The 20,894-nt window shown below is 41.4% G+C and overlaps 3 protein-coding genes across 4 annotated transcripts; 1 reads left to right on the forward strand and 2 right to left on the reverse strand.

Moving 5' to 3' along the window:
- Positions 1-1,091: 1,091 nt before the first annotated feature.
- Positions 1,092-3,703, forward strand: LOC115667439 (uncharacterized). The gene is made up of 2 exons (XM_030589022.2): positions 1,092-1,324; positions 3,243-3,703. Exons 1-2 carry the CDS (start codon positions 1,275-1,277, stop codon positions 3,475-3,477), a joined length of 285 nt encoding a protein of 94 aa, XP_030444882.1. The 5' UTR covers positions 1,092-1,274; the 3' UTR covers positions 3,478-3,703.
- A 474-nt stretch (positions 3,704-4,177) lies between these two features.
- LOC115667428 (uncharacterized) lies at positions 4,178-7,661 on the reverse strand. The gene is made up of 7 exons (XM_030589014.2): positions 7,481-7,661; positions 6,834-6,972; positions 6,575-6,673; positions 5,954-6,057; positions 5,370-5,653; positions 5,184-5,277; positions 4,178-4,622 (listed from the first exon to the last, which is right to left on the reverse strand). The coding sequence occupies exons 1-7, from the start codon at positions 7,592-7,594 to the stop codon at positions 4,191-4,193; spliced, it is 1,266 nt and encodes a 421-aa protein (XP_030444874.1). The 5' UTR covers positions 7,595-7,661; the 3' UTR covers positions 4,178-4,190.
- A 5,749-nt stretch (positions 7,662-13,410) lies between these two features.
- LOC115664888 (DIS3-like exonuclease 2) lies at positions 13,411-20,033 on the reverse strand. 2 transcript variants are annotated; one of them, XM_030586777.2, is made up of 7 exons: positions 19,454-20,033; positions 18,290-18,702; positions 18,128-18,181; positions 17,978-18,046; positions 15,180-17,396; positions 14,432-14,503; positions 13,411-14,333 (listed from the first exon to the last, which is right to left on the reverse strand). In XM_030586777.2, the coding sequence occupies exons 1-7, from the start codon at positions 19,569-19,571 to the stop codon at positions 13,935-13,937; spliced, it is 3,342 nt and encodes a 1,113-aa protein (XP_030442637.1). In that variant the 5' UTR covers positions 19,572-20,033; the 3' UTR covers positions 13,411-13,934. The 2 variants fall into 2 exon arrangements, with proteins under 2 accessions (XP_030442637.1, XP_030442632.1); XM_030586772.2 differs by having other exon boundaries at positions 18,290-18,705; positions 19,454-20,028.
- Positions 20,034-20,894: the final 861 nt, after the last annotated feature.

The raw sequence follows: 20,894 nt of genomic DNA on the forward strand, positions 1-20,894 counted from the left end.
ACTGATGAGGCTTCTAAAGGCAACCTAGGCCTTGCTTCAATAGGCGAGTTTCTACGTAATGAATTATGCAACAGGCTTAAGTAGAATTGTGGGGTATCCTTTTGGGTCTTAAAATGGCAATTTCTTTGGGCATTTCCAATAATAATGATACCACCTGTGGTACTATTCTAATGGTACGCTCCTAATTGTAACGAAATGCTTATAAAATATATGAAGTGCGCTGGATATAATGTTAAAATCATAACTTGCTAAGCATGCCTTATCACGTAAGACCTATCTCTGACGGGCCAATAGTATTTTGCATTAATTTTAATATGGGGTGAAGGAAGGCTAGCTAGCTGGCTAGCTTCGTAGGGATTTCACATTTAGTGCCAACAATAGAGTTGTATGGCCTTTAGTTATAATCTGCTAAACCCAAACGAATAGATTGTTATTTTACAAGCGGAATAACGAGGAGGGGTGATCGTCATGATTAATTGTCTCGTCTTGCCGTTACTGTATTAGGATCTTGCACCGCCCTTCTCGAAATATTCGATCCAAGTCGTAGCTAGCTAGGTACTAAGCAAGAACACGTGCACAGAAACAAATAATTGGTCGTCAAGCATTCTTTCTCCTCAACTAGAGCCCTGATCGCCCAAGAAAGTTCTCACGTTTCATTTGCTCGTGCTTTTTGGTTCACCGTCCATCCTTTTGGCCATTCCAATTTTTTTGCGTGCAATCACTAATGATAATAATGCAAACTGATATGAAAGGGCGAAGTGTTATCATTATCTGTGTCTAATATTTAACAATTCATTATCCTTTTATGTCATGTCACTTCTCAAGAAACGTGATCACGAATTCGAATAACTTCTTAATAGAAATTTCGTTCCTAAAAATCTCTCATCTTAATGATGCCGGTGGCGACACGCATGATTATAGTAATTTGAATGCTCGAAAAGTGGGCCCACATATCCAACATTTTTTTTCCAGGAAAAGGGCAAAGAGAAAATGAAAGAAAAAAACTTTAATCAATGAGAGAGCACATAATCTGGGTCGGGTCGGGTCGTGGGTGAATAGGGTATCAACGGGTCGGGCGATGCTGTCGCACCTCGGCTCAATTGAGACAGAGTCATTTTGCTCGACAGTACGCTTCTTGCCTTCGCCATTGTTGTGCGGTCTCTGCTTGGCCTTGCCCAATTCTTGATCTTCTCCTTCGAGGCTCGCTCGCTTCGTCCGAATTCATCGTCGCAGAAGGAAAAGGGCGTAAAGGACGCTACTTGGGGTCGCGAGAGATGGGTGGGCAAGAGAATGTGAAGTATCTCGAGGAATGCTCGGTCTCCAAGTCAGTCCCTTTTTGCTTCTTTTCCCCTTTTTTCTTCCATCCAACCGTGCTAATTGTTCGTGGGTAGAACGCTTTAGGCTGCGCTTTTGCTTCTATGGTACCGTACGTTGTTGGATTGATCCGTGTTGCGTGATGGGTCGTTGAGCTTAGACTTAGAGAGACAATTTGCCTGTTGAAGGGGAGATCAATCGTGGGTCGAACTCAAAGTGACGGCTTTTTTTTTTTACCCTGGTGGATGAAAAATAGAACCGCTTTTCATTGCTTCAATTCACTTGGTCTAGCAGTTCTTCGAATGGGTTTTGACTTGTAATAGCTCCACTATGTAGCTCAATATGTTTATGCCATCGAGTGTCTGCACTTTCCCCTTTTTCTTTTTGTACTAAATGCAGCCTGCTAACTCGATAAGCATTTGCTCTTTCTTGATTCAGCACAATTTGACATGGTTACTGAGAATTCTAGAGCATTTTCTCACACGATGCCGGCATTGTTGGGGATATTGTCAACATTTTTTAGCATATACCCAGGATGAGAAAGCTTCTGCAAAACAATTTATAGTTTTTGCATCTTGTGGTTATGCGCGGGATCCATTGCTTCTCATAGTTCATAGGTTTGGCACGTGCCTTCCTGTCATAGATCGAATTGAGATTTACCAGCAATAAGACAGCCTCTGTTTCGTGTTTGATATTTCGGGTTAATTTGCTTATGAGGTGGGCTGTGTAGGGTTTTGCTCTTGCTTGTTTTGAAATTATTTTGACAGGAATCATTGCGATGCCCCTCATGCGTGTTCATAATTTAGCACGGGGATTATGCTGGTTGAGTGCTTCTCCCATCTGGATTGGAAAAGTAGCTATAATCATCTCTGCAGGAAAACCCTCTTCACGCAAAGTATTGAAGAATCTTTTTGGCTAACTTACAACTTCCTCAACCGTCATGATTCATGCATTCAATCTCATGAAATGAAACTTTGTTCTACTGCTTCTAGCTTAATTAGCAAGAACTCTATGTAATTGAAAGTTTTTGGATATTACCACTTCGAACTGCATTGCAGTTTTGGTATCATCATGGTTAGAGTCCTTAACTAGGTCATCTCAGCCCTCCTTCTATGCTAGTCAGTTGTAAACTTCTGGAGTAAGGTACTCTAGCATTGGTAGGTTGGCAAAAAAAAGCCCTAGTAGTGTATATAGCCTATTACACATCGGGAACCTGCACAATGAATCTGTTTGGCAAAGAGAGTGCCCTCCATGTGTGTTTGAAATGCAATTGCAAGTATATCTTATAGCTGGGATACTTCACGTATTCTAGACCTAACAAGTGAAAGGCGAACTCACACCACAAATCAGTGGTTGACATCACAGATACGCTTGGTCCCTTGTGGGATGTAAATAAGCCCAATATGCCACAGATTTTTACATTTAAACTTTGAAAGTGTCAAATGCAGATAAAAATAGGCATGCTTATTTTTTATTAAATTGTCACTTGATACTCCAATAATCTTGAGATAATATCAAATTTATGATGATGAATTCTTAGACATATACTGCAAATGCCATCTGATCTGAGATACAAACAGTGATGTGATGCGACATGATTGATTATAGAATTCTTTCATTTAGTTTGCTTTAGAGTAGTAAATTGCAAGCAGGTCTGCTTCTCTTATCTTTCTTTAGAAATGGTGGAGCTTCTGATTGTTGGTCATGCCTTTCACATCTCTGTCTCGAGTATGGACGGTTGTCCGTCCATTTACATTCTTGATTTTGTGCTGTGCAGGAATGAGACATGTAGTTTGTTTCAATTGGATAAAAAACAATGGGAGCTTTTTTATTTTGTCACAGTTTGTCATTCAAATGCAGCATTCACATTTATTTTCATAGTGAGAAGTAAAATTGTTTGAATCGTAGACTTATATGCTGTTTTGTAGTGCATTGGGCACTTGGGTGTTCTCGGTAGCAGGAGCTCTCTTAGCGATTCCGGTGGGGATAAAACGGAAGTCTCTGGCTCCTCTCGTGTTCTTCGGGACGACAGGTACCATGCTCGACATCATTATGGGAATCAGCGCGTGCGAAAGGGAGCATGCGGAACGTCAAATGCAGCTTTTAGAAGCCCAGAATGCTGCGGCAGACCCCAATTTGGTGGAGACCGCAAAAGAATCTTGATCACAACCTTTTTTCTTCATCATGAGTCTGTTTTCAATCTATGCCATTTTGTAGCTTTCTTGAGAGCACTTCGTGGATTGGATTTGAGACGTTCTGCTGTCAGTTAGTCCATCTGAAGTGTTCAAGTATGGCAAGTTTTGAGTAATGTCATTGTCATTCATACATTGTTCAAATATGAATGAACTATGGTGGGAGACCTATTCGCCTAGGTCTCTCGGGACAGTAACGATGATGGATAGCAAAACAAATGGCTCGTCAGAAGGCTCTCGACATGGCAGCTGAGGCTCAAACCATGCTATCTCGCAAAACCTTTGCTGCTGCTTCATTTGACCCGAGTTTCACTCTGAATAAGATTTTCTGGAAGAATTTGTGTTCCTTCTCATTTTTTTTCTGGGACCTCTTTCGCGTTATCTGAACAACAATCGATGCGACAGATTTTTATAGTGCACTTACGAAGATGGTGGTGGTACTTTATTGATATAACCTGAAAATTCAAAAGATGTCTCAACTATTCTTTCTCTGAGACCGATAAGCTCGCTCTTGGGGTATTGATTGATCCTTCTCTCTTTAGCTAGCGGTGCAAGTGACTAGGAGCAGGAGACCTGCAAACGACGAAGTTTTGTTAACTTTTTAGGTTAGGTTCTGACAATACAACAAATTCAGACAAATTAACCCCCAACATTCGAGGAAGAGAAGTAAATTGAGATGACAAATTATTTCTTTCTGAAGCATGGCATTGTCGCAGTGACCATTTCGTACCTCCCACTTTCCCTGTCTAGACGGGGATCTACATTCACTTCGAATCTGAAAGGACTATTTTTCCCCTGTTGCAGTAACATTTTTAGTATTACAAACCACACGAAATGAAAATCTACGCTATCGTGGCACTTGTTCTTTTCCTCCCTCTCCATCTCATCTCCACTCGATGAGACGATGTCCGATGCTCCTTGCGCTCGAATGCAATGGAGAGGGTCTCCGGCATGGGAATTGATTTCAGGGACATCCTTGGAGCAAGACTTGTGTACAGGAAGCTTTGCTTCAAGGCATAGATAGACTCTCTCTGCAGGTATATTCCCAAAAAGCAGTTCTGCGGCTTTGTTTTTTACAAGAAGTGGAAGAGACCCCGATTCATCCCATGCATACAACTAGAATAGACAAATCAAACAACTATGTCAGAAATTGTTAAGAAATTGGAATTTAAAAGGAAAAAGAGGCTCCAACAGAAAAATGGAAAAGACTTCTTCCAATGTCCAATATGTAGTATCCACTAAATTATCTCTTTTTATTTTGAGGTATTATCTAAGAAACGGAGCTTAAATGCATGAAGCCTTCGAGACAAATTTGACGGAAAAGTTTCATAGCTATGGGTGAATAAGATGAAACAAGGTACCCCTAACTATTCAGAAGTACCCCTTTGTGGATTTAGTTCTCCTCCTTTTCCACGAAATGTACTCTTGGTAAGTGGGTGGAAAACAACTATACACCTTTTCCATGATAGCTTGGTAATGTCTTATATTGACAATAAGTTAGTCGCTAAACGCCTTTGTCCTTGACCTTCTTTCTGCATCAGATTGCATACTATGATAGGCAGACTAGCATGAATATTAAGGATTTCAAAGAGTCAAACCCAGTTGCATGTGATAATCTGAAGTTAACTGGTAAACCATAACACAACTGCAAAAATATAAGGCGGAGGAACTCCTTACCATGAAGGGTTGGTAAATCAGGCTCACTGCATGAAGGCGGTCGGAGCTTTTGTCACAGTAGAGAGGAACAGAGTTCTGCTTGAGTGCATGCTTACTGCAATAAAGGCCAATTAAGCATTCAATAATCAAGGGGTTGCTCAAATATCACAGCATCCCTTCAACAGAGCAGAAATGAATATCTCTTACCCATGTTCTAATTCCAAAGGCGAACCACAAATCTGGCAGCCAGTACAAATGAAATCCTTAGCTAAACCGTCACCATCCTTATTGTTTATTCTCCAGCTTATGAACATCTTTGCCTTCTCAATTTCACAAATAGCTCTCCACGCAATTGGAAGAAAGATTTCACCAACAGATGCCAGAAAGATTGCCTTACACAAACAAGTCAGGTTTAGTACTTCTGAGATAGAAGCGCAGTCCTTGTGTTCCCCCACTTCCACGACTTTCCAGTTTCTTGACAACTGCTTCCGCTAAGCAACAATTTATGGTCATATCCTGGCATCAGTTAGTATGGCGCAGATGGAACAGATAAAGTTAACAACAACTAAAAATGACTGCAGAAGCAGGTTAACATAGCTAGAATAAACAGGTACAGGGGCATGTCTTCCAAGATTTAAACACCATAAGATAAAGTATAGCTATTACTAGAAAAATATTTCTCATCACATGATTGAGTAGCAGTATGACTCAAAAGAACAGTAAAAGCTCACACACATGCAAATGATATAATTGAACATGAAAAGAAATGGTCAAAATTATCAGGAACTAACATTGCGGAGGATAAGTTCATTTGCCTTGACCCAACCAATCACCTTCTTCAGTTTTTCCTTTCCTGCAGTGCCAAGTCTGGTGTTCCCTATCAGTTCATCTACGCCTAAATGAATAACAAAAGACGATGCATTGTAAGTGGTCACAGGATGCAATCATGGAACAAGAATTAAAAAATTCCATAAATGGAGAAAGCAGAGGCGGTTCCATCTAATTCCCATAAGCTACATTTGGCTTAGAAAAGATAACAACTAGATTGCTTTAAAAATGTGCATGTCATTGGAATGATTTTGTTTTTCTTGAAAGAGAACTACATATTTTACACCATTTATAGCGAAAAAGATCTTGTAATCATTGTCTGGCAGAACTATTCACCTTTTAGCGTTTCACCTTTGGCACAATAATTACTGAATCGATAAAATGAATCCGTTGGCCATGGGCAAATAAATAGAAAACTGTGTAAAGACTTCCTCCATTTTGTATTCATGTGAAAACAGAATAGTGGGATGCAACATGAAAGAACTATAAAAGAAAGAGGTGTAAAGATACCAATGAAGGAATTTGATAAGTTCACTTACATATAAACCTCCATACACAGGACTAAAATATGACAAGAAGCATACCTTTGGAAAACATCAGTTCATGAGGGTGGACCAAGGGCATGATCGATGAACAACTGACTGTCCTTGCAACAAGATCGCCGAATCTGGCAACCTTAACATCTGAGTGGCATAATGAAAGGAGAAATATGTATTTGACGGCATGAAACTTCGTTCATTCCAAAAACTATTCATCGCACTACCTAAAATTTTAAATAGCCCAAAAAGTGAACTGCCTATTGTTCTATAATATTAAGATAAAAAGATTGAGAGGTGATCTTACTTTGTAGCAGTATCACATCACCGGAAATTGTCAAAGACCCCATTTGCTTCTGCCAGAGCGACACAATGAAACGTGGCCTCGTATCATCACCAACTTGAACATCGGTCCTGATAATCTCCCCACCTTCCGATAACTTGTACTGTCTCAGCCAATACCAGAAACAAGAATGAGCAGATTGAGCACCGTCCAGTCGTGCGATGCTTAAATCTAAGAGAAAATGCGCATCGTGTATCTCCATTGTGTTCCTATTAAGTGCAGATATGGATTACGCAACACCAGCAAACGCACTTCCATCGCGCGCACAAGCCACGGCCTCGCACACGCGCTCGAGCATACACATACACATTTCAAACGGACCCAAAGCAAGCGACCCTTTTGTATTTCCGCCGCGAATTGGACAATTCGAAAATTGGAAGCAGACGACAACCCGGAAACCAGAAGCACGAACCCTGTACCGCACCGACTGTTCTTAAAGACTAAAGAGGAAACAGTAGATCACCCACTTGAAGAAACGAGATAAGCTATAATCAAATCACAACTTCATATCCAAAACTCCAGCTGCAACCCAGTTTTTTTTTTTTAAGGTGAAAAAAGCGAGTTTCAGATCGATCAGCATTCGGAAAGAGATGATTCGACAAGACAACAACCTGAACCGGAGTGGAACGATGGACGAAGACGAGGAGCTGAACGAAGTCGCCGACGTGAGAAGCTGCTTCCGAGAGATCGATCAGAGGCCCGTACCAACCGATCGCAGATGCCATCGTCGACGATTCACCGACGAGAGAGAGAGAGAGAGTGCAACTGAGAAGTGTCGTCTCTGTGCAGGCGCGCGCGATTGGGAACTCTTTGCAAGTATTTTTTTTTTTTGGTCAAAATAGAGATATAATCTCGTTAAACCCAGGCCCACCTATAGGAGTTGTAAGGAGCATCAAAATACAAAATTTTCCAAAGAGGGGAAGGGGGATTACAAACCCAGTTTCGGGGGAGGGTCTCATACCTTGACGCCTTTACAACTCAGTCTATTAATCTATTTGAGTCACGGGTGCAAATGATCAATTCTAAACTCTCAAAAAAAGCCAAGAGGCCAATACAATCAGTGATAATTGGCTCAACATCCCAAGGACAGAGGGAAAAATCTCTCAAACAGCTTATCAACGTTGAACAGTCAGACTCCAGCATTAGTTTTAAATGAGGCTGATCAGCAAAGTGTTTGAGGGCATAGAGACAGGCAAGGGCTTCGGTTTGAAGGGCGGAAGATGCTCGGACTGGTCGCGCAAGGCCTTCCATCAATCTTCCTTCTAAATCGCGACATACGCATGCAATTGCCCCTTCCATGGTCCCTGAGAGGTGAGATCCATCGATGTTTATCTTCAGCAAACCAGGGTCTGGTGGTCTCCATCTCGATTTTAAGTTCAGCGGTACTGCTTCACGCTTTAAGTTGCTTCTATTCCACTTCGCGTAATTACAATGCATGTTTAGAGCCGATTCAATTATGTTGATTGGGTCTGTCTGCTCATGATGGAATACTAGGGTGTTACACGCTAATCAGATTTTCCAAAGGGTGACTGCAATGATCTCGAAAGGTATGTTTTTTTGGGTCATATCATTGTAGTTTTGCAACCACTCCTCAAATCTAGTGACTTGTTGGTAAGAAAAGTGGATGTTGAAATAGGGATTTGACCAAACCTGCTTTGTCTTGTCGCAGAGAAGGAATAGATGTTCGACTGTCTCGGGCTTTTTTCGACACAATGGACAAAAAGGTTCAGATAATACTTTTCTCTTGAATAAGTTTACCCTTGTAGGTAATGCATCTTGGCAGACGCTCCACATGAAAAGTCTGACTTTTGGGAGTGTTTTTAGCCTCCAAATTTTGCTCCATAGATCGTTGGGTATTTGGTAGGAAGAAGAGGGCTGCCCAGAGCCATGTGCGGTCTCATTCTTTCGTAGGTCATTGTATCCGCTTTTGACAGAATAACAACCGGACCTATTTGATGACCACACTAGCGAGTCTTCTTTCGGGGTAGATGGCAGTGGAATAGCTAGGATTTCATTCACAACTTCTTCATCGAATAAGTTGTGTAAAAGTTGCTCATTCCAGAGATGTTCCGTTGGAGCGATCAAATCTGCTACCATGTTGGGTTCATGTTGGTTTTTTGGTCCTCCTAATTCGCCCCTCTCGCCATCTATCTTCCCTGATTCTAATATGTTGCCCGTTACTCACTTTCCATCTCACCTCCTTCGAAATGGCATCTCTTCTCATAAGAAGGCTCTGCCAGCCCCACGATGGATGAGAACCCTTAACTGCATGCCAGAATCGATGTTTGAAAAGTAACATCCTTTTAGAACTTTGCACCATAATGTACTTGAAGTTTGAGAGACTCTCCAAGCTTGTTTTCCTAGCATTGCTTTGTTAAACGTGACGAGGTCTTTGAAGCCCAAACCTCCTTTATCTTTCTTTTGCTTCAGTATCTCCCATCTTCTCCAATGAAGGCCGACTTTTGATGCATGTGTTTTCCACCAGAATAAAGCTATCTTCCTCTCTATGGCCTTGCAAATGGACACTGGGATTTTGAAAATGGACATCGCATATTGTGGTAAAGCCTGTACGACTGCTTTTATCAAGATTTCTTTACCCACTTTGGAGATAAAACTTTCTTTCCACCCTTCCAACTTCATGTTTACTCTCGCCAAAATCCATGCGAACATCTGTTTTTTTTGTTTGACCCCAATCGGAGGGGATTCCTAGGTACTTCCCCGTTTTGTCAATCTCCGGAACTCGCAATTCTTGGGCCATATTCCTTCTCAATTGATGCGGGCATCCTGAACTGAAAAAAACTCCCGCTTTGTTGAGGTTGATTGCCTGACCTATTGCGAAGCAGTACTGATGTAGAATAGAGGATAAGTTCTGGCATTCACTAACCTTTCCATCCACAAAGAAAATAGAATCGTCTGCAAAAAGTAGATGGGAAAGTGTCGGACAAAACCTGTTGAGCCTAATTCCTCTAACACTCTCATCATCCACAACTTTCTTCATGAGTGAGGAGAGTGCGTTTGCAACAATTATGAATAAGTAAGGGGATAGAGGGTCTCCTTGCCGAAGACCTCTCGATGGCGCAAAGAAAGGAAGTGGTTCTCCGTTAAACTTGACACTAAGGGAGGTTGTAGTGACACATTGCATAATCCATGAAACCCATCTTGCACTGAAACCCATCTTAATCATGCATGCCTCAAGGAAGTCCCACTCAACCCGATCATAGGCTTTTTTCATGTCCAACTTGAGGATGGCTTGAAATTTCCTTTTCCTCTTCCTGATTCTTAGTTGATGTAGGACTTCCTAAACAACTAGGATATTATCTTGTATTTGTTTGCCGCTAACAAAAGCGCTTTGCTCCTCCGCTATCATATTACGAAGCCAAGGTTTTAGGCGATTTGCCAAGACCTTGGAGATAATTTTGTAGCCGAAATTGCATAAGCTAATGGGCCTGAACTGGTCTAGTGTTTCTGGGTTAGGCTTCTTAGGAATCAGAACAATATGGGTTTTGTTCAGGTTCGGGTCAAGATGGCCAGATTCAAAGAAAGTTCTCACCATAGTGAATACATCGTGTTTGATGATGTCCCAATGTTGTTGATAGAATAGCCCATTTAAACTATCTGGTCCCGGTGCTTTCTTTGCTCCCAACTAGAAAGTTGCTTCCTTTACCTCCTCCATTGATACATTTCTCAGTAGACTGCAATTCATTTGATCCTCCACTAAGCTAGGACACTGTTCTAGTACTGGGTGAAAGTTTCTTGGGCCCTCGGTGGTGTATAAAGACTTAAAGAACTGCTCCGTCATGTCCTGTAGTTGCTTTGGATCTCGACACCATTCCTCATCCGTTAATTTTAGCATGGAGATCTTGTTTCTTTGTCTTCTTTGTACTGTGGTTGCATGGAAAAACTTGGTGTTTTTGTCTCCCCATTGCAACCCACTTATCCTTGATCTCATTCCCCAAAATATTTCCTCTTGTTTCCCGAGTTTATCTATTTGCTGGTTCAAGAACTTCACCCTCTCTCTATTGTAGTGCACAATTGGAGCATTCGTGATCTTCTGTAGCTCCCTTTTCAGATATTCAATTTGGCGTTTCGCATTTGAGAACTTCTCTTTGCTCCATTTCGTTAAAGCTTTTGATACTCTTTGTAATTTTCTCAGGAGTTTCTCATTTTCCAATCCTGGTATGCTCCACATTGACTGAACAACTCTTTTACATTTTTCATCTTCTAGCCAGTATGCTTCAAACTTGAATTCCCTCTTCCTTTTTATGGTTGTTGCTGATAATGAAAGCAATAGGGGACTATGATCTGAGCCGACCGCAGGAAGGGCAAGAACTTGTGCATTTGGGTACATTACTCTCCACTCCACATTGTATATAACTCTATCAAGTCACTCTTCGATGTGTGCCTCCCCATCCCTATTGTTTTTGCAAGTAGTTAGAAGGCCCCAGTACTTTGGTCATTTTGTACTTAAGGACCTGAACATTTCATATTTTTACAGTCAAGGGCCCAAACCGTAGAACTACAACCGTCAAAAGTAGGGGTGAGCATGGTTTCAGGTTCTACCCTTAAACCCGAGAACCCGATCAGTGGGAACCTATAGGTTCTAGGTTCCAAGGTATGCAGGATAGGTTCCAGGTTCCAAAAATTGGAGAACCTGTTTCGACGAATAGGTTCCAGATTATAGATAGGTGAAACCTGTAACCTGTAACCTGAAACCTGGAACCTAAACAAGTTTTTTGAGTTTTTTCTTAGTTTATATCTTCGCGTGATTCTGCTGTTTTTCATAGCGTTAGATGATAAGTATATAATCTAGAACCACTTGCCCGATATTTCATTTTATGACTTGTTAATGTTTTATATTTTTCGTGTGTCTAAATATAAATTGTGGTTAGTTGATCATAGCAGTAAGTGGTGGCCATTAAAGGTGATAATTCACTACAATTGTTCAATTAATAATACAGGTGAAACCTGAGTAGACTCTGGAATCGACTCTTGAACCTTGATAGGGTAGGTTCCAAGTTCTAAAAAATGAGGAATCTACTATCATGGGTGGAACCTATACGAAACATAGAACTGCTCACCCCTAATATCGATTCACGCAATGAATTTTTATTTTAGTTATATTTATTTGACCGTAATGTAAGGAAAACTAGTCTTTCGTATTCTTTTTTATGAATGACAAGTTTATTCAGTATTGTGGCGTTCATTTTTCGTTTTGATGAAATTAAAAAAAAAAAAAAAACCCGTTAGATCCTGAAACGTACCTTGAAACCTATGACAGGGTAAGTTTCAGGTTCCAACTTCCGACAGGTAGGTTTTAAGTTCCAAAAAATGAGGAACCTGTACCCGAGAGTAGGTTCCAGGTTCCATGTGAAACCTGTAAGGAATCTGGAACCGCTCACCCCTAATCAAAAGTGCTCCTCGGTAGGGAGACCACATCGAGCTGTTCCTATACGCCAAACAAACCGGTCAACCAACAAGAAGTTACTACTCTTTTGCCGAAAAAATGAAATCGTAAAAATAAGTATTTTTTAAGACTATATATCCCATTTCCAGATGATTTTTCAGTTGTAATAGGTTTTCTGTGAAGGTATCTTGCAACAAATTCACTCACTTTACTTTAGAAATTACAGGAGGCAATGTACGGAGTATCCTATGTGTTTGATCTTATCCCTTTCAGGTGTCGAATTCATATCCGACGCTTCAGTGTAACATGTTGCCAAAGCCCGAACTATTGACATCTTCGGTTGTTGCTAGACCTATTAAAATGAATCATAAACTCATTTATTGACCCACATATGATGTGCTTAATTATTATATGAGTTAGTTATATTTAATAAATGAATTATAAATGGGTTTAAACATATATGCGTGTTAAGTGGGTCATAAATGAATCCTACATGAATTTACAATTTACTTAGACAGAACCAACTTTTATTACTCTCTTTTCACTCGATCTCGCACTCGTTCGCTCAACACTCTCACTTAAGTTTGGGTATGGATTTTCCTGTATTAGTTTAAATATAAAAGTATTTTAGCAATATAGATCCGGTCAAATATAGGTCAATAGCTTTGCATTACGAACAAATGGATCATAATTGGGATAATGAGTCAATTTAGGTCATACCATTTATGACCCAACCCAAATCCAAACCTGGCCCAACCCAAATCCAAACCTGGCCCAATTCACCTATTTAACAGATCTAGTTGTCGCTCAAATTAATGGAGACTGCACTTTGCCCTCTACACTATAGGAACCCTAAAAGTTTTTGATCCCCAATCTCTTTCAATTAAAGTACTCCAAGCCATGAAACGTCAGTTTAGGATGTCATTTGCAGCAGCGAGAGCAACGATCTCAACCTTCTGCATAATCTCCACCGTTTTGGTAGGTTCGTTCTTAGTACCGTCAAACTCGTGCTTCAAGTAAAAGAAGGAAAAATTGCCCTCTTCTGGAAATGCAAAAAGTTTCAAGCACAAAAACCAAATGAGATTATCTCGGACAAACCAAAAAATTCAGAAACACATGCCCAGATTGTATCTCGTCTTGCATAAAAAGAAAAAAAACATGTTATTCATCGGAATGTGCTGCCATTCGACATCAAGCAGACAACCGACCACAAAATGTAAACATTTAAAGAACACTTTGAAACCGGAACAAGCAGAGGCGGCCACCCTAAGTCCAAAAATTTCCTGGGTTGCAGCCTGGGTAAAGTCTACTTCCCCGTGCAGCTCGAAACCGGCTCCAGAACTTCCGAGTCAGAGAATGATGCTTGGAGCCATAGTCCAGGTCAGGAACTGGCCTACAAAAATACGGCCGTTCCAGCAAAGCAGCTTCTGTTAAAAAACAGCCACTAAAGCCAAAAGCCATATCGACCTATACATGCACCTCTCATGACACTAGTCAACATAACCAAGTTCAATAAACATCCCAACTTTAGTAACTTCTCTTAAAGCCTATAACCACTCCTCTACTACTTCATCTATACAATAAACTTCCCCAGTCCAACCAAGCCCTGCTATTATTCATCTGCTTTGAGTTTCTTCAGAAGCATTGCAACCAGCGCCATTTCACCTCAAATAGGTACTCATATACAGCCTCACACCAATGTCAATAGGTCCAACATCCCCACCCACCGCATGAAGCGCAACAGGTATGGTGGAGAGATGTCGCACTGTCATTGGAAAAACCATTGGATCGACTTCAGAACTTTGTGAGCTTAGTCGCGAAATGTCCAAATTCTTAACTTCTGTGGCACTAGACGCACCCACAGCAGACCCACCGAGGTCCACTTCTTGGTCATATGAACTCACGACTAGTGCAGCATCTTCAAGTGCCCTAAACTTATTTAAGGAACCTCTTCTAACTGAGGACTTATAAGCAAATAGACTAAGCACTAACGTAGATGTGGTCTCAAGCCATTCAACACACAGACCTTCAACTTCATCGTAGTATATTCTCCTTTCAATCTGCAGACCACCAAGGTGAGAAAAATTACAAATAGAAAAAGAAAAGAAAAGGCATTCTCAACTGTAGAATGTCAAATCCTACAAAAAACACTACTCACCGCCAATGTTGGAATATAGAGGGACATAAATCTGGGACCCAAGCCTAATACTCTGGCTTCTGTTATTAATACCTGCAGATAAAGAACATCATCACTAAATTCCTCAACAGAGAAAAAAGCATCGCTCAATTCCTCAACAATACAAACTCAGGCTTAAAAAAGGCAGCTAATGGCATAAGGCCCTTACGTTTTGCGAATCACCAGAGGATTCCATGCAATACAGGGGCAAGAATGATAATTAATGACTAAACTATAATGACAAGGTAAACAGTGTTATTCAATGAGATCATCTCAATTTTGCAATGCGTCCTAACCAAAACAAAAAAAAAAATTAAAATCTGGAATTAAGGAGGAGATACCACAAACGACCTAAGACGTATAAGTTTCAGTCATGAAATAAACAAACAAGACAAGAATGGCGAGGTAGAACACTGAAAATACACACTAACTTCTAAATCACTAGGGAAAGTAATAGCAGCTGCTGCATCGCCACTGACAATTCTAGTAAGATGGACCATCAAAGTCATCACATTTATCCGTACACCAAGTTAAGTGAGCCCAAGAACAAAGATAATGTTTTTCACATAAGCATAAACGACCAAAAAAGAACACTATGACCTCGTCTTTAAAAGACATCCAACCCTTACCATCACAAAATCTATTTCCCTCCTTGGAGAGCAATCATTTCTAGAGCACATACCACAATTATTTAGCAGAAGTGTCAGCGAAAGTAGGAAGTAGGACACACCTGCTTTTTCTTTAAAAGAACCCACATATATAGTTTATCAATGGCATCCTTGACACGCCTGCTCGCAAGCTTTCTCTCATTACAATAAGCAGCCACATCTGACAGAAGTTCTCTGCAAGGAACTCCATACTTCAAAGCTGCAGCAGATAATGCTTCGCAGCCCTCCCTAGAACCAGTGGCCTCATTATCAAAAGAAATGCCTGTAAAACACCTGGTCACTACATCTCCCTGGTTCCTAGCACTGTTTTTCAGGTACATCTCTTCAGCTTCTATAGCAGCAGCAAGCATGCGATGTACTACAATATCAGGATACCGGCGTAATGGAGATGTAAAGTGAGTATAAAGAGGAAGAGCGAGCGCATAATGACCCCAATCATCTTCATTGTTTTTCAAATCACCGGTACAAAAGTAAGTTGCAACTTGCATCGGCTTCGTAGCATAAGAAATAAGAATATCAAACAGCACAGAATCATCCTTGAGGGTTTCCCTGATTTGCTCCAATGACTTCCCAAACTGACCAGAAGAAGAAGTATCCAATGCTAAACCATGTTTCGAACAAAAAGCTTCAAACTCCCGTAGCTTGCGCATATTTGGTTCAGGATGCCTCCGCAATAATGCAGTATCAGGAAAAGCTCTAGCTATGACCTCAGCGGCAGTCCTGTTTGCCAAAAGCATAAACTCTTCAACAAGGAAATTTGAGTCTTTCCGTTGACAAAGCATACTCTCATATGGAATTCCATCCTCATCTAATGAATACAAAATTTTAGAGTTCTCGAGCACTAAACCCCCATCTTTAAGCCTATTCTCCTTCAAGATCCTGGAAAGATCATTAAGATTTTTTATGGATGTAATTACATCAGACCACTCAAAATTGCCATGCATTTCTGGGAGGCCATTCTCTGAAGCACAAACAGTCCCTAGATCGACAATTCCATCAATAATGTCTTGAGCTTGTTCATATGAGAGCTTACAACAAGAGCGTATCACAGTACGACCAATCCAACGATCAATAACATTCCCGGAACTGCTGATATCCCAGAAAATTGAAAATGCAAGTCTATCAACTCCAGGATTTAGTGAACCTAAATTTTCAGAAAGCAAAGGTGGTAACATTGATATCTTACGTTGCAACATGTGGACAGTTGTTGACCGACTTTGAGCTTCTGAATCCAAGGTTGTGTCAGGTTGTACAAAATATGACACGTCAGCAATGTGGACGCCTACTCTATACGTGCCCGTTGATAATATGTCAATGGAGAGGGCATCATCAAGATCAGTGGCAGTAGAAGGATCGATTGTAAATATGCATTTTTTTCTCAAATCTTTTCTACGTCGGAATTCCATTGGCGGCACATTCCAAGGGACACAAGGAAGACAAGAAATCGATTCAGGAGAGAACTCAGAACAATTGATTGAATTCTGAAACAAGATGGCATCAATATTTGGCTGCATTTCGCCTCCACGTCCAAAGACATGCAGGACACGAGCATATGGAAAGGGACTCTCTTCGTACCAATCCACAATTCTAGCAGCAACCAGTTCCATTTCCATTGCAGTGACAAAATCGTTCAATCTTTTTCTGATGCCTTCAGGCAAATCTTTTGCCAGGACCATCATCTTCGGAAATCTTGCATCTGTTGGTGTTAACTGAATGAATTCATGCTCCGAAAAAAATGATGAATTCTTATTTCTTTTAATGATCTTTCCGGATCCTTCCTTAAAAGTGAGCCATTGTTTCACATTAAGGAAACCAACAACAGTGTCTCGACGTGATGACCTTTCAATGATGGACACAACCCTTCCGGTCGGCCTCTTTGATGGGTGAGAACTGATCAAAAAAGAGATCTTCCCTATTGCATCCTCAGGTTCATTCTGCCAGCTAGAAGACCCTCCCTCGAGATGATATGAAGAGGAGGGGTGATATCCATTACTATGATTACTTTCTTGACCAATCAATTTTGACTGACCAGATTTTGCAGAAGTAGTGAGGTCCCCGTGATCGTTCCCAGAGACTATAGGATTTCCGGTATAATCAAGCTCGGAATAAATCTCTAACTGTTGTCCGCCTTTGCAAGAATCCCCAGAAATCTCATTGATCTCCTGAAAGACATTACCATCTTCTGTCATAGCAGAGCTGTTGGGAGACCCATGTGACCCTTTCATCCTGGTCCAGCATGTTAAGGGATCGATCTTAATCGCCACTACGTCACCTTCCACCTACATTAGGGACACATTAACAATGATCACATAAGTCACACTCCAAACTGACATACTTACAAACCAAATAAATCAACAATACTAAGCATCTTTCACATGAGAAATTATTTTCAACCAATCAAATTTGCAAATTGGAAAAAGGCGATATAGCTATAAATGAGAGCATGAGCAGACCCATTATTTTCGTATTAAATCGCAGTATCTTAAACATGAGATGGAGTTTGAACAGGTTTGTTATGCTGAAAATTATCATAACTCCTCTCCTTCCTTCCTTAACAAGATTCTGCAAACACAAGTACAGGTTGCCACCATCATTTGTGAGACAGCAGAACTCATGTATGAACTAGGAACAACTAAACAGAATCAGATTCCCAGCTTCTGCCAAAATTGCACAGGTTTAAGGCACATAATTCTCCAAGCAACTATGATATATCAAATAAAACACCAATGCTAACAGTATGAACGAGTCATCTGGCGGTAAGCTAGAAAAATTTCCAACTAAACTAAGCAATGAAGGAGATGCCATGAGATACTCATTCAGTCAGATTAAAACTCACAGCTCACGAGCAATGTTAACTTACAGCTCTATTCTGCACAGCAACGCCATTTATAAGAATATCTGTCTGCACTCCGTCAATCTTGCAGTAGGCCTACAACCACAAACCAGGGGTAAAATTATGTACATTCAAAAGTACAAAGAGGTCAATGTGCGCATTGAAAAGCCAACAAACCTCTAGTCTATTGTGAGCATTGACACGAAACAATGCCCTGAAGACATCGCCTTTCTGGAAGTAAAAGGCAAAAAACCGTTAAAACAGAAATATCTGGAACCGTTATTATATGAAGATTCAGAACATGTTCGGTTTACTTTCAATGACTTGTTAGCTACTAACCTCTAGAGCGTCATTAACAACCTCCACAGACCAATGCGAAGGCAAAGACTTACTCTGATCACAGCTCAAAGTCCGATAAGTACACGAATCCTTACTAGAAGATGTCTCGGATGACCCTCCACATGCAACTGGGTCAGGAAAGGAATCGGAGAATGTTCTTCCTCCAGTGTTAGATGCAAGTGAACGAAAGTTTGCAACCCCCTGCAATTGTTCTTGATCTGCTCCGTCGTTTATATGCATTGTCGGCATGGAATTGAATGAGACATGCGATGCTTTTGCTGACTCCTGCTCAACTGAGGGATGGGTGCCTAACCCCTGCGACTTTGATAGCAAATGTTTGACAGTAGAGGGAGATTTTTTTGCAAGGGATAAACCCACATCGCTTTGAGATTCGTTAACTGAACTGCAAGCAGCTTCTACAAAAAAAACACATAGTAAAATCATAATTCTGAGCTAAAAGCTAAAAGCAAACAACAAATGTTATCATCAAGAGAGAAAATAGAAGCAAGAGAAAGATCTGCAAACTGCGATGTCGACAAGCACCATAAAGATAAACAGTGGGTTATTCACAACCATGCATATACTTTCTTGATTCCAGTTTCCCATTACATAATAAACCCATTCTCTCCTTTGGTTGGCGGCTCAAATCACCAGACGATGCTAACCAAAAAACCTTGAATGTCAACATGAACTATCAGCGACTCGCACATGCGATTGCAACCTCAAAATATGAGTCCCCTTTTTACCGAAAGGAATATCCAGTCCTGAGCTTTTCCTCCCAACTCAAAGTCGATTGCTTTGAGAGCAAGCAAATTCTTTGTCATGTAACTGTATCCTACAACTAAATCTAGGCCTCCATGTCCTCAGCGATCGAGGTGCCACTCAACCCATTTTCTTCTTCCTGACAACATTTTCACAAGCAAAACCAGTTCTTACATCTAACCCAGCTAAACAAAGCAACCCCGCGGCTCAGCAGGCGACGAGCTTTATTTATCTCTCCACGACGTCAAGCTCAACTCAACCCAAACCTCGAACCCAGAAACTCAAGCAGATAAAAACGACAACGCGCCCCCCATCACGGAAGCAAAACAAAAGCAAGCATCGACCCGAGGAGCCCGGCTCGCGGCTCTCCCTTTCGCTTTTGTGAATCGGAGAAGGGCGTACCGGAATTCGAGTTGCTCTGTTTAGAGCGGCGGCTCGGACGGCGCCGGGTCTTCTTCTCCTTCTTATCCCCATCCTCGACCCTCTCCACCACCGTCTGCTCCACGCTAGCAGCCTTCATAATTCCCCCGCCAAACCCCCCTCCCCCTCCCCGAAAAAAAAAAAAAAAACCAACCAGGGGGAACCGAGACACGCACGCGAAGGCCGGCGAATTCAGCCGCGGAGATCGAAGCGAGCAAAAGGAAGAGCAAAGATTCGATAAATCAGAAGTAGATGAAAAAGAAAGCAAGCAAGCAAGCAAGCTACTTAGGGAATTAGATCGGGGGAAAACGAGGAACTAGAGAACCCAGACATCTTCCGATTCGTGGGAAAAAATATCAAAAACGGAAGACGATCCGAGACCGGCAGCAGGAAAACGAAACGGCGAGAAACCAAACCGAACAAAAGAAAAAAACAAAGAGAGAAAGAAAGAAAGGAAAGAAATCAATCCTCCTCCGACAAAAATTCAAGAGGAACGGCAGCAAAAAAAAAAAAAAGGAACAGAGGAAGGAACCACTAAATAACCAGAACCGGACAGAGCACGAGAGGATTAGGGTTTATATGGTGCCGCGGAGATGGAGAGAGAGAGAGAGGGGAAAGGGACGTGATGAATGGTCGGCGAAGACATGAGCGCCGACTGTTTGATTCCTTTGTCTTCCCCTCCCCCCACCCCACCCCACCCCCTCTTCCTTCTCCTTCACCTTCTTTTTCCCTCTTTCCCCCTTTTCCTTTTTCCTTTTTTCCTTCCTCTTTTTTTTTAATTTTTCGTTTTCGATTTATTAATTTTCCTTGGGGACTAAGGGAGTGGTGGGGGGAGGGGGAGGGGTTGGGGGCGACACGTGTCGCGCGTGCTCTGGACGCTTGCGGGATGGATGGATGGGTGGCGGTGGATTGCGTGCGCCGTTGGTGAATAGTGCGCGAGGGAGGAGGGTGGGTGGTGAGTGGTGGGGACTGGGGGGAAAAAAACAAAGGAAAGTGTTGTTGTTGGTGGTGGTGTGGGGAAGCTTTTGTGGCCGCCGGTCACGTGAGGGAAGAAGACCCCATCTGATTCGTTGGCGGGCCGGGTCGGGTATCGAGAGATTGGTCTTCGGACCTGCCCATAACGTCGAGCAAGGCATCGATTCATTACCGCACGTGGGACTAATTCCAATAAAAAGTATCAACTTTACCTTGACCGACAATTCTGGGTCGAACTTTTTTTTTGTTCCGTAAAAAAATCACAAACTTTTACTCAAATCTCAAATCTGTTCCGAATAATTTTGAAAATTTCAAATCACGGGAGGTCAAATTTAGGACTCGCTTATTGAGACGAAAAAAAGTTCGGGCCAGAATTATTTTTTAAGACAAAATTTATGCTCGTTTTTTGAAATTAGCCCTTTACGAGCGCATTGTTTACTTACTTAGA

This window comes from Syzygium oleosum, unplaced genomic scaffold (assembly GCF_021117445.2).
Source record: "Syzygium oleosum isolate NSW1041296 unplaced genomic scaffold, Sole_v2.1 Sole_v2.02, whole genome shotgun sequence".
NCBI classification, from domain to species: Eukaryota; Viridiplantae; Streptophyta; class Magnoliopsida; order Myrtales; family Myrtaceae; genus Syzygium; species Syzygium oleosum.